Here is a 14,119-nt window from a genome sequence, read left to right on the forward strand (position 1 = left end):
ATCATAGACTAATAGAATATTTATTTAAAAAATAAGGTAATGTAATGTAACTTTGTGAAAAGTTGTGTATACGGAACCTCATTTTATAATTCTGTCGGCCAATTCATCATGCGAGTACGCTGAGGTTCGATCTAACGTGGAATTATATTTTGTATAATCTTTGCTTGACCGACCACAGCCTTTTTAATTTCCAGTAGAACAGAATAAAACAGATTTTCATGATCTTTTTTGAAACCGAAAAATACAGAGAATTTCCGGTAAATGTGTATAACCCGGTTCCCGGTAGCAGTTGTTACTCCAAAAAAAAGTGGCATTCATGGTAAAACTCATTGCACTTTTTTTCTGCAAAATCCATAACGGCGGATTTTCTAGCGTCCAAATGACCTTTCTGTCGGCATTGGATTATCATATCTATTAAGACCTGGCAGTTTGTCCAAATCCAGGTGTAAAATAGTGAACAATATAACAAAAAAGTGTTTTCACCAGCCGCAGTCAGCGTTGAAAGCCTATTTTACTCGTACAGATGGACGACCGCACTTCAATTAAGCAGACATGAACGTTTTTGTAACATGATGTTGTTTTTTCTCAGAGAAAATGCCAAATATTATAGCATTTACGGCTATTTGGGCTTTCATCTTTTGTCCAATGTGTTCTTAACCGCTCTTGAATACGCACCGAGATGGTACATCGGTTTAAACCGTTTCTACTCTTTAGCTGGTGCCTAGGAAAAGCGGATAGCCCTCACTCAGTTGTTATTGCTGTAACCATTCCGATAGCATATGACTGATTAGCCTTAAACTTCTTTATGAGTTAAACGATACATTTCCAAAATGCCCATTCCTCATTTACTGACCAGGTTTTCGAACCCGCTCTTGAACCTTTTCTGCACGATTCGGGTGTTCACGACTTTTAGCAATCTACCATTCGAAGCATCTTGTAAAACCATACTTTAGCCCATTTAATTCGTGTGTTTATCCCTCAAATTGGCCATAAAAGGTAAAAACCGTTATCGGGACTTTGCCGTGTATGTCAATTATACCGACACAAGACGTAAAAAACACACCTTTTTCTCAATATTTTAAAGCGGCGGCACCTGAGATGACACGGATCAAGAGTGTGCATCCGTCCACAAGTCTTGAGATCAAAATGGCCATATTTGAACAGTGCAAACCTTATAGGTGAACAAATTTCCAACCAGTAGATTTTAGTTAGTACAAAATATACACTTGGATCGAAGTCTGATTTTTTTAACGTGGGATATTTAACATAAATATGGAAGTTGGTCAGGGTCACGAATGTTGTCATGGTCAAGTTATATTGACCTTCAAGCATGACCACAGCCATTACTTTATCTGATCGAGAATCAGGATGAGGCGTCATCATTTTTAAATATCTTGTGAGATCTCATCAATCTCTGGAAAAGCTTGGCTGAAACGTGTATAAATTCAGTTAAAGGAAAAGATATTTCCTGGCACTAAGCCATGGTGCATTTCCCGCTTTATTTTGGTTCGAAATTAAACCACCGCATTTACTTGGCACTTCTAAAAACATAGCACATTTACCCCGGTTTATCCTGGATCTGTTTGGGACATGGTCACAATTGACTGTTGCATTTTGCATGCCATGGTGTACTACATCTGTTACGACATAAATTGTTATAGGTAAATGGCCATATTTGGAAGTAAAAACATGATTATTCAATTCTAAAGAATGTAATTAGGGTTGTAGGATATGCTAACAGGGGCCAAATTGCTGACAGTCCTTACTTTTGTTATTCAGCTGGATCCATCGAGCATTCATTTTTTTGGAGGGAGCATTCTTGTGACTCAAACCCAATTTCCTACGATGGAGTTCCTTTGATAATTGTTGGGAAGCAGCGACGTAAATGTTTTCATGGGCCGGATAGAAATCGGGGTAAAAAGAAAAAGATGGAAGACAGAAAAAAGGTAGGTATTGACGATTTTATGACTATAGCAAAAAGATAACAAAATAATAAAAAGTAACCCTGAATACTCAATTAAATGAAGCTAAAGTTAACCGATAAACTTGTACATGTCTGTGTTGGATAGAAGGGGTATTGTGTCACAAAACATAAGTTACACTTACCATGGGAAGAAATACAATAATGAATTTTACTGATAACATTGCCTTTTATTTGTATGAAATTGGTCAATCAAATAATAAAAATGTCACGCAATATCTCAATATTTATAGTTGAACTAAGTGAATATTTGTGTTAAGGTGTTTTGTTGTTTTTTGTAAATATCAGAATAATACAAAGATTTCAATACCAATATCAATCAGGTTTACTTGTGCTTTATTATTTAAATAATTTTGCCCCTCCTTGATTTCCAAAACAAGTTGAAAACCTAGTTTCACAATAGGCCATGCTTCCAGTGTTAATTGAAATTTATATGTTTCATATCATTGTGAACAACTATCACTTTTTTCTGTCAGGGCATAGGTTGTTTTTCCATGTAAGACTGACATGCATATGATCAGTGTTTTGGAGGCTGATTAAAGGTTAATAAAGTAACAACTGTTTTCATCTTTAAGGTTGATCATCCTTAAGAAGAAAAGGGAAGGAAGCTTGTCCAGCCTACCCACAAACGGAATTGCCCTGCGTTCATCATGCTGCGATATATCGTCAGGTTTCCGGAGTATAAGGTGAACACCTCTCTAGAGTGTGTGAAATTGTTGCCAAAAAGAGCATTTACAACTGTGGGTTTTGTAGCTGTCTGAAAAAAAAAATCACTGTCAACTGGTGCTCTATATAAAATGTTAAGCATTGGTCCAGATCTCTTCCATTGTGATGTCATGTAGCCACTCTTGAATCAGACATTTAGGTTTTGATATGCTAAAGGATTAAGACATTAATACATTGCTATATGCATGATTGAGGGTTCAGGTTGCTATAAAGCAGTCAAAGTAGGAATCTACTAAATGCACTTCTATGTATTGCAATCTTCTTTTTAAAAGTGAGGGTTTTTTGTTAAATTATCTGGGAGGCATTTATTTCATTTTACATCTTAAAATTTTGTCGCTACACAAAAGCTTGGTCTGCATATATATATATATATAACCAATAGTAGTGCACACAGGCTCATGAACCTTTTTGGCTGAGCATGCACATACTTTTTTGTCAAATTCCACTTTGTCTTTCAAGAGTTATGGCGATGATTGTTGAAATTTTACTACTCCTGTGTCCAGGCCTTGTCTGGGGAATTCATCACTTCTGTGATAGCTTAAGTTTACGGAATGATTTCAGATACACTCTGATTCCAATTACCAATGTAGAACACAAATTGATCGGCTGAAAAGTGACCTACAGAACAAAGTCATGCCTGTGTTGGAACATCGGGTGTATTGCTTTACCCCAGAAAGTGCTGAACACAAATACCATGTGAGAGGAGAGGTATGATCATTTAAAAAAAAAAAAAAATTCAATTAGTTGACAATTTTTATTTAACTTGAGACTAGGAAAAAAAATACTAGGAACAGAATGAAAATGAAAATACAGTTACTTCTTTTATTAAAAATGACTTTTATTCACACGTACCCTTTTTTCCTTGTTTTTGATAGGAAATACAGCTAGTGTTAAGATAATCCACCTTCTGTTATTTTTTAAGCTTGTTTACTCTGCAGCCATCATCTGATGTCTTACCTGATAAGGTTAAAAAGGCACTTTAACAGTTTGATGATGGTTTGTGCCATTATAGGAATCACCTTAAAGCAGTGTACATAAATTTAATAAAAAGGTTATTTTGTCATTGATCATTTTTAGATATTTAAATCATTATATGGACCAAATAAGTATTGTTTGGTAATTTTTAACTAGTTTTTTTAATCTCTGTTGACATGTTATGATGATGGTGACATTCAGTGAGTGGAGCCAAGGGAATTACATGATGAACTCTGAAATGACTTTTTCCTTTTGATTCCTTCTTTTTTCAGTTTGGATCGACATTTCAGCCATTGGACAAAGTCATCATCAACAGAATCAAAGCTCTTGTTGCAGAAGGAATCTACTATTGTAGTCTTCAATCATACAATTCAAGTATGTCCTATGGAGGTGCAACGATTCACTCGATGCATTGAAAATCTGGTTTTAAAATCACTGATTCGAATCAATACAGACACCCCAAAATTTGATTTTATTATTAAACATGGACCTGTTGTATTTGCATTCTAATCCTGTTGTTTTTTGTTTGCTATTATTGTAAACATCAAAATGCCAGTATGATCCTTAAACTAAAAATCATTATTCATATGTACAACTGCTTCAGAATGAGGAGGATTGCCAACTCTCAGTCAGAGGAAGAGTTCAATGTAGCTGTTGAAACCCTCAAGGACTCTGTAGATTGGAAAGAAAATCACAAGTTCCACACATGGTTTCAGAGACACTGTTAATCTGTGGCAGAGGTGATATAAAGGCACAAATGTCTATGTTAATAGAGAATCACTTTATCAAGTGAATAAATCATAATTATTTACAAGTAATATGTCAGAATTTGAGAGTTCTTCTTATGACATTTTATGACATTTTAAGAAATCATTTATATGTATGTTTTAAGCTGCTGATAAGTGGTTAAGACCAGATACATATCTTATATTTTACACATGAAATACATACAGATTATTTCATAAATAAATGTTCTTAAATATACTCTTTTTAGTGATTCTACGAGAGCATGTGACCCTTTCAATTTAATATTTAACAGAAGAAAATACTTCAATTAAAAACATGAATGTGGTTTTGACAGTTTGCATTTTGACTAGGTGATTAACATTATTTTTATTTTAAAACAGAACACAGATATCTGTTCATTGATTATGCTTGCTTCAGACCAGTGTTTTATACCTTGAATATGGATGTACCATGATGAAACACTTGCACATGACCTTCAATTGACCTTAATAAGCACACAACATTGTATTTGTCACTCTCAGGTCATCTATTTACATTTCCGAATAAGAGTTTTCAATATTTTGTTTACATTGCATAAGGGCTATTCCATTTAAACATATAACCCCTGGGGGGAAGGCACTTTACAATTATGCCAACCCCCTACAGAAGCAAATTTACCCTATATGGGTCCAAATTAGAGAAAAAGGGCACCCTCCTATATATACCATTTAAAAAACTGCATTCCCCCCGTGGGTTATATGTTTTACTGGAATAGCCCTAAGAATGATTTGAAGAATTTTTTTTTACTATTGTTTGAAGAGATGGGTACAATACCACCGTCAGACATATTTGATTGTGCGGGTGAACACTACAAATGGCCTGGAAAGGCAGCACAAGGAGTTTAAAGAGAACTACTTGGCCAACTATACGATGGGGTCATTGAGCAGTATGGTCACTACTTTGGTAAAAAAGTTCCTTCCAGAGCACTACATTAGGTAAATGTATACTTTATGATAATCATTGTCCAATCTTCACCAAATGTTATCAGAATGCATGTGTATGGTCATAATAGCTTCCAGCATGTTTGATAACCAGACATATTGCGTCAGACATTCGAAAGTTATGCCGTTGCGTTATAGATACTACCTAAATTCATTATTGTCTGATGAATAACCTCAGGAGCTTTTGTCCAATCATCAGCTAATTTGGTCAAAATGATCATGGAAAGAATATATCAGTTGGGATTGATTACTAGTCACATTGTCTCAGTCATTATTCCAGATAAACAAACTTTGATTTACTGTTACTACACTTTCAATTCGGTTGTAACCTACAACCATTCTCACTACATTTGATTTCTATAAATAGGATGGGCATATTTTGTGACAGTGGGAGCTCTTGTCACAAGTGTGTGCGATTTTGGAAGTTTAACTCCTCCAAAATGTTGGCATGTATGTCTCTCAAACTATACATGTTGAGACTTATGAAATGGTTGTGTAGAAATACAGGGGAGATTGCCCTTAATTATTAAAGGATCCATTAAATCTGAAATGGATTAATCTACATAAGTGGAACGTTTGTTAGTTAACTTCATTTTAACTAAACTGTTTGCCAACAAAAGTATTGAAATGGCATGACACTGTAGCTCTATGGTTTACCAATATCCACAAAGACACCATCCAGCAATTTGTGTACACTTAACAATACTACTAGGCCAATTTTTGTTTATCATAGCTTGTATTATTTCTAATTCTAGGTATGTTCAATACAACATCAAAAGCATACACAAGAAATATGCCAGTGAAGTTCCCAGATTTCTGCACTGCAAACCCAAAGTGTTTGTTGACCACTGTCTTGGACGACTGCTTACACCAGGCCATCCAACTTCCATAAGTGCAGAGGAAGTAGGACCAAGAAAGTTAAAGGTCACCAGCTATGATTCTGACAGTGTTTATACTGTTGACTTGGGACAAGCTCTGCCTTGCTGCAGCTGTAAAGACTGGCTAAATACACACTGGCCTTGCAAGCATATGTTGCATGTCATGATAAACATTCCTGGCAACAGTTGGCACACACTGTCAGAGGATTTTATTAATTCCCCACATTTGTGTTGTGACAGTGATATGTTTGTTGAAGGTCAAGTTCATGACCATGCCTCTGGTGACTCACCTGCATCTGCATTTGCAAATGTTTCTGCAAAGAGGAAGGCAACTCTGAGCATGTGCAGTGGTGGCATAATTAACAAAAAACCTGTGGCCATAGCATCCACATGTAAAACTTTGGCTGCCTCTATTAGAAATATGATGTTTTTGGTACGGGACGCAGCTGACTATGAAGACATCTATGTTGATCTCCTATTGGTTCATAGGAACCTGGCATCTCGAATCCCGGCCCAGTCTGGTCTTTTTCTTCGGCCCACCATAAGAGGGAGGAGACCCTCAGTGTTGTTGAATGGCTCTCTCAAGATGCGTAAGAAACAAAGTTGGAAAAGAAAACAAGGTTTGTTTTTTGGGGGCATAATAATTAATACAGAAGGGTTTTTTTATACTAGGACTTTATTTAGGCAGGTGCATGTGTCGGATTCTGGCAAATCTTTTCATTTTACAACTGGTTAACCACTTATTGACTTCAACAGATAAGCCTGCACAAAGTATAGAGTAGTCAATATGACAGACCCTATAACATGCCTTCCATACTGAGAACTTGAACAAAAACAAATTTTATCTTGCAAACTAGCTGTGCATAAATTAATCTTTGATAATCATCTATTGGTCCATGAGTTAAATTAATGATATAACAAATTGACTTACATTTGACAAGCATGAAATGATGACCAATTTTACAGTTTTACTTTTTCCAAACAAATATCACATGTTAATCATTTCATGGTTTCTTTTTTTGTATATCAAGGGATATTTGAGCAATCGCTAAGATCTCTGGTCTTTTTTATGGTTTTGATGTTACATTTATTTTATTATTTTCAGTACTGAAGACTGCTGCCAGGGTTAAACATCATGTATCTTCTAGTTTAAAGGTTATCCCTCAGGATAGTGTGCTGACCATGTCTTTTAACAAAACAGGTGATATCCCAAATTATTACTAATTACAGCTGTAAAACTTCATACAACATCATACATGTTTAATGATTTTAGATTATCAGAAGATTAACTGTTTTTAAGTAAGTAGCAGTTGTAACCTCAGTGTCCTCTTAATCTATCTTTGTATTTGCTTAAGCCTTTTTACTAGAATATGATTTTTTTAAATATAATCATTGACAAAACATCATACAGAAAACTTAAGTACAAGTAAAGTAAAAAAAATATTTTAACAAAACTGGAGAAGTACCTCAAGTAGAACTAGTTCTGTTAAAGGGGCTTTACTCCGTATGATAAAATTGCCATAAACTTGGTATTAATGTTTACAATGCATTGAAACTTACTAACTGAAGTACCACATAGTTTACAATTTCTTTAAGTTTAGCAGTTATTTCGTATTTTTCCATAAAAAAGATTACTGGGTATGTTTACCTAATAGAATTCATTCCTTATGCATGATTGGCTAGTTGGTGTTATCACGTGATATTACCAGGTTAGGATATAGCTTAATTATGTCACTTGATCAGAGAAAGCCATCGTTGCTCACTGAGTATGATGACGCTTGACTGCAATTTTGGCGACACGGGTTCAAACCTAGGAAAAACTTTTTTTGGTGCCAATCTGCTGAATCTGGTGTACAGTCCCTTTATTCCATCACACATATTTATATTGAATTACAATAAAAGTTTTTATGCATTTTTATTAAATCTTTATCAAATCCTACTTGCAAATTTCCTTAAGAATTATAGTGCTGTGTTTGACATTGAAAAATAACGAAATATTATTTTAACCTGTAGACGCTGATGACCTGTTAAAGTCTGGCCAACAATTGATGCCAGGAGTGGGACAGCAGGCAAAGGTATAATTCTTACAATTAGGTTGTTTTTTATTCATGTATATTCACGCAGGTTCTGTATAGGTGAAAGAGTTGTATAAAAATGTTTAAACAAAATAAAGATTGATTTAGTAAATATCTTGCCATTGTTTCCATTGTTCTGCCAAATTTTAACATTTAATATACGTATTGGTAATTGCAACTTGTACCATATTGAAACGGTAATCATATACAACTCGAATAATGTACCTATGTACCAAATTGTCCTTTTGTGTAAGTAATTTTTGCTGAAGAATATTTTTACTTTCACTCATTTCTTCTTTTTTCTTAAGTTTCCTAGTTAATAGCTATCTGTTGCAGATTCCATGTGATGATTGTGGTAGGTCCTATCATTTCACCAATTACTGTGTTGAAGCAGATTTTGAGAGACTGGGAGATGGGGAGAGATTTCGCTGCACTCTATGCAGAATGAACTACTGGGTATTTATAAAATGTTACAATATGTATTTTCCAATGTTCAGATTGATGGTGCATTGTTTTGGCTTTATGTAGCTTATGAGGCTAGACATATTAAGCAAATATGAATATATTGTTAATATTTCAGGTGAATGATATCCTTACACTAAACCCTGATCATATATGATTAATAATGTGTATTAAACATTATAAAGACATATTTTGTTACGATTTTTTGTAATACCAAATTCATTCTTCTTGTAAAAGTGGAAAGGCTAGTTGGAAAACTGAAACCTTCACTAATTATTATTTGTCAACATTTAAGCCCCGGGTACTAAGGCAACAACAGAGGGCTACCAACACAAACCAATCCAACTTTCAAGATTATGTAAGGTTTAGTGTTTTGTAGTGTTTAACAGTTTGTCAAATTCTATATCGTGTTATTAATTTGTGTTTCATATGTGACATTGTTATGTGATTTCTTGCACAGGAGTTTGCAGTGAACTTCTTTCCTCAGTCTAACAGTTTAAATTAATAATATAATTATTTTTTAACTCCAATTACCATCTGACTACCTTTTTTTCAAATACAGAAATGTTATACAAAGCAGAAATTTTATTTCATGTTAATGGCTATATTGTATGTCAACATTGTATGTTGAAATAAAAGTATTCCAATCTGACAGGAATCCCTGGTAGACCAAGGGACGGCAGCAGAAGCACAGACAACAAAAGGCCAAAAGGTGCTGGCAGGACATTTACCCGAAGGCCAAAAGGTGCTGGCAGGACATTTACCCGAAGGCCAAAAGGTGCTGGCAGGACATTTACCCGAAGGCCAAAAGATGCTGGCAGGACATTTGCCCGAGAGCCAAAAGGTGCTGGCAGGACATTTGCCCGAAGGCCAAAAGGTGCAGTCAACACCACATTATTGATGGCATTGCAAACAAGGAGTTTGCAAACTTGTTTAATGAAGAGTTTGGGTAAGAAATATTCAAATATGATATACTTTTGTAAATGAGTGGTTAATTAAGCTCATAGAAACTTGGTTTGAGATGCGAAATAAACAAATTGTGAAATCGGCTATAAGATCAAATGATCAAAAATGCACGTTAGGCCTCCTCTTTCAAATGATTCCTCTGACTGAAATTAATGTTGATTACACTTCCTGACAGATTGGCAGAGTGTTACCTGTCAAAAGTGTTGCAGAAGGAAGCAATGATTGTCATTCTGCAAATTGTAAGAGTAATGTTGTTTAGTTATTCAAAAACTGCATAGGAATTACTATAATGATTTGTTGCTTGAAGCGTTTGTGATGTGTTCTGGGATCACAAATGATGGTCCGAATAAAAAGTAGTTTTTTTGTTTATTGTTTAATTCAGTTAAGATTAATAACCATCCAAATTGCAACATGCACCTCAAATACTCATTAATTTCTTAAAAATGTCTTTGGTTATAAAGGATCCAAAGGAATGATCTCTATGAATATTCTAGATCATTTAGGTCTGACATATGTTAAATGTTATAGTAAGGTTGTGTCTATATAACATCCAATATCATATGTTATAGTAATGGTGTGAAGAAGTCAGACATTTCCATTCATCAATGTTAAGCACTTCTCAATTTCAGCACTCTGCTGTCGGTTATCAGGAGGTGGATTCATTACTGAAGGAGGCAGAGAGTACCAGTGACAGGGCAATGTTGGCTGGGTTATTGTAAATGAGGCCATGGAGTGTGATGGCAATACTTAGTATTTTATCACAATCTTAAGTGATTATATTGTTGATAACAGACAGCCATTAAGATGTAATTCATTGTAATTGTGCACAACTATGTACCAAGTATTTTATATCAGGATATACACCGGGGAAATACCGGATTAAATTTTAGCATTTGAACACATGTTTCATAGCGAAACTTATCAGTTATATCGCATTTTCTGTTTTGTCATTGTACAGTTGATGAGACCATAAGTAATAAAATACACTGTTAAATTTCACACTGAAAGTAAGGTATGAATGTGTCTATTAATGTGTCACCAATACAACTTGCTTTGTAGACATCCACATCACCTTTGATAGTTTGTTCACTTGTGACTCATGTACAGGTATTGAAGTAAATATGCTTGGATGAAAAATATGAATGAATACATGCTTTTAATATTTTGTCTGTGTGTGCTATTTTTTCTATGGCAATGAACTTATATATAACTTAACTAGTCCAATCTAAAATTTGCTTATTTCATTTTTCATGGTCACTGCTGAAATAAGGTTTAATTTTACCTAATGATTGGTCTGACAGAAGTACATGCTCAATGAAACATACATTTACTGAAAAAACAACTTTCATGAAGCATGCTTTTTAAGCTGCTGTGTTCATTTTTTGGCAATTATTCAAGTAAGGAACACTTAAATTATACTGATTAGTAAGAACATGATCGATTAATTGTGTTGTACATGCAAAGTTAAAAGAATATTTGTAAAATTTGCTTTCTGATGCAAGTAGGAGACTTTGATTGTGTCACTTTCTGTATAGTTATCTTTTGACGAAAGTTGTTAAGAACTAATCACCAACGTTCTAGTACTTGTCGGTAAGCAAGCGCAGCTGTGCTCTGGATAGGGGTTGAGGGATCCCTATGTGCTAAGTATACAGTTTGACAGAGACCGTGGAGTTTTCTAAGGAACATCCGGTACATTGCGATCCTTATATGCCTAGTATATAGGTTGACAGAGAGATGCGGGAAGTATTCCTAAGGAACATCCGGTACATTGCGATCCTTAGATGCCTAGTATATGGGTTGACAGAGAGATGCGGGAAGTATTCTTAGGGAACATCCGGTATATTGCGATCCCTATATGCTCAGTGTATTGGTTTACAGGGAGATGCGGGGAGTATTCTTTAGGAACATCCGGTTTATTGCGATTCCTATATGCTCTGTGTATGGGTTTACAGAGAGATGCGGCGAGTATTTTTAGGGAACATCCGGTATATTGCGACCCCTATATGCCTAGTATATGGGTTGACAGAGAGACGCGGGGAGTATTCTTAGGGAACATCCGATATATTGCGATCCTTATATACCTATAGTGTATTGGTTAACAGGGAGATGCGGGGAGTATTCTTAGGGAACATCCGATATATTGCGATCCTTATATACCTATAGTGTATGGGTTGACAGAGAGATGCGAGGAGTATTCTTAGGGAACATCCGATATATTGCGATCCTTATATACCTATAGTGTATGGGTTGACAGAGAGATGCGGGAAGTATTCTTAGGGAACATCCGACATATTGCGATCCTTATATACCTATAGTGTATGGGTTGACAGAGAGATGCTGGAAGTATTCTTAGGGAACATCCGATATATTGCGATCCCTATATGCCTATAGTGTATGGGTTGACAGAGAGATGCGGGGAGTATTCTTAGGGAACATCCGATATATTGCGATCCTTATATACCTATAGTGTATGGGTTGACAGAGAGATGCGGGGAGTATTCTTTAGGAACATCCGGTATATTGCGATTCCTTATATGCCTAGTATATGGGTTGACAGAGAGACGCGGGAAGTATTCTTAGGGAACATCCGATATATTGCGATCCTTATATACCTATAGTGTATGGGTTGACAGAGAGATGCGGGGAGTATTCTTAGGGAACATCCGGTATATTGCGATCCTTATATACCTATAGTGTATGGGTTGACAGAGAGATGCGGGAAGTATTCTTAGGGAACATCCGATATATTGCGATCCTTATATACCTATAGTGTATGGGTTGACAGAGAGATGCGGGAAGTATTCTTAGGGAACATCCGGTATATTGCGATCCCTATATGCTCAGTGTATTGGTTTACAGGGAGATGCGGGGAGTATTCTTAGGAAACATCCGATATATTGCGATCCTTATATACCTATAGTGTATGGGTTGACAGAGAGACGCGGGGAGTATTCTTAGGGAACATCCGATATATTGCGATCCTTATATACCTATAGTGTATGGGTTGACAGAGAGATGCGGGAAGTATTCTTAGGGAACATCCGATATATTGCGATCCCTATATGCCTAGTATATGGATTGACAGAGAGATGCGGGAAGTATTCTTAGGAAACATCCGATATATTGCGATCCCTATATGCTCAGTGTATTGGTTTACAGGGAGATGCGGGGAGTATTCTTAGGAAACATCCGATATATTGCGATCCTTATATACCTATAGTGTATGGGTTGACAGAGAGATGCGAGGAGTATTCTTAGGGAACATCCGATATATTGCGATCCTTATATACCTATAGTGTATGGGTTGACAGAGAGATGCGGGAAGTATTCTTAGGGAACATCCGATATATTGCGATCCCTATATGCCTATAGTGTATGGGTTGACAGAGAGATGCGGGGAGTATTCTTAGGGAACATCCGATATATTGCGATCCCTATATGCCTATAGTGTATGGGTTGACAGAGAGATGCGGGAAGTATTCTTAGGGAACATCCGATATATTGCGATCCCTATATGCCTATAGTGTATGGGTTGACAGAGAGATGCGGGAAGTATTCTTAGGGAACATCCGATATATTGCGATCCCTATATGCCTAGTATATGGATTGACAGAGAGATGCGGGGAGTATTCTTAGGGAACATCCGATATATTGCGATCCTTATATACCTATAGTGTATGGGTTGACAGAGAGACGCGGGGAGTATTCTTAGGGAACATCCGATATATTGCGATCCCTATATGCCTATAGTGTATGGGTTGACAGAGAGATGCGGGAAGTATTCTTAGGGAACATCCGATATATTGCGATCCCTATATGCCTATAGTGTATGGGTTGACAGAGAGATGCGGGGAGTATTCTTAGGGAACATCCGATATATTGCGATCCCTATATGCCTATAGTGTATGGGTTGACAGAGAGATGCGGGAAGTATTCTTAGGGAACATCCGATATATTGCGATCCCTATATGCCTATAGTGTATGGGTTGACAGAGAGACGCGGGAAGTATTCTTAGGGAACATCCGATATATTGCGATCCCTATATGCCTAGTATATGGATTGACAGAGAGATGCGGGAAGTATTCTTAGGGAACATCCGATATATTGCGATCCTTATATACCTATAGTGTATGGATTGACAGAGAGACGCGGGGAGTATTCTTAGGGAACATCCGATATATTGCGATCCTTATATACCTATAGTGTATGGGTTGACAGGGAGATGCGGGGAGTATTCATAGGGAACATCCGATATATTGCGATCCTTATATACCTATAGTGTATGGGTTGACAGAGAGATGCGAGGAGTATTCTTAGGGAACATCCGA

The 14,119-nt window shown here is 36.3% G+C and overlaps 1 protein-coding gene across 2 annotated transcripts; it reads left to right on the top strand.

Moving 5' to 3' along the window:
- The first annotated feature begins 1,429 nt into the window (after window positions 1–1,429).
- Window positions 1,430–10,876, top strand: LOC128239419 (uncharacterized). 2 transcript variants are annotated; one of them, XR_008261880.1, is made up of 14 exons: window positions 1,430–1,946; window positions 2,557–2,667; window positions 3,269–3,415; window positions 3,955–4,057; window positions 4,287–4,422; window positions 5,228–5,403; window positions 6,165–6,907; window positions 7,393–7,488; window positions 8,301–8,362; window positions 8,699–8,818; window positions 9,120–9,182; window positions 9,480–9,773; window positions 9,966–10,029; window positions 10,420–10,876. XR_008261880.1 is itself a non-coding variant. In XM_052956044.1 (13 exons), exons 6-12 carry the CDS (start codon window positions 5,339–5,341, stop codon window positions 9,723–9,725), a joined length of 1,395 nt encoding a protein of 464 aa, XP_052812004.1. In that variant the 5' UTR covers window positions 1,430–1,946; window positions 2,557–2,667; window positions 3,269–3,415; window positions 3,955–4,057; window positions 4,287–4,422; window positions 5,228–5,338; the 3' UTR covers window positions 9,726–9,773; window positions 10,420–10,876. The 2 variants fall into 2 exon arrangements, 1 of the variants encoding a protein (XP_052812004.1); XM_052956044.1 differs by lacking the exon at window positions 9,966–10,029.
- The last annotated feature ends 3,243 nt before the right edge of the window (window positions 10,877–14,119 follow it).

This window comes from Mya arenaria, chromosome 1 (genome assembly GCF_026914265.1).
Source record: "Mya arenaria isolate MELC-2E11 chromosome 1, ASM2691426v1".
NCBI lineage: Eukaryota > Metazoa > Mollusca > Bivalvia > Myida > Myidae > Mya > Mya arenaria.

Bases quoted from the DNA above. Each gene is read 5' to 3' on its own strand.
- LOC128239419 (XM_052956044.1), top strand. From the start codon at position 5,339: ATGGGGTCATTGAGCAGTATGGTCACTACTTTGGTAAAAAAGTTCCTT. The intron at 6,908-7,392 runs GTTTGTTTTTTG...TATTATTTTCAG, and splicing joins AAGTTGGAAAAGAAAACAAG to TACTGAAGACTGCTGCCAGG. The intron at 9,183-9,479 runs GTAAGGTTTAGT...CCAATCTGACAG, and splicing joins AATCCAACTTTCAAGATTAT to GAATCCCTGGTAGACCAAGG.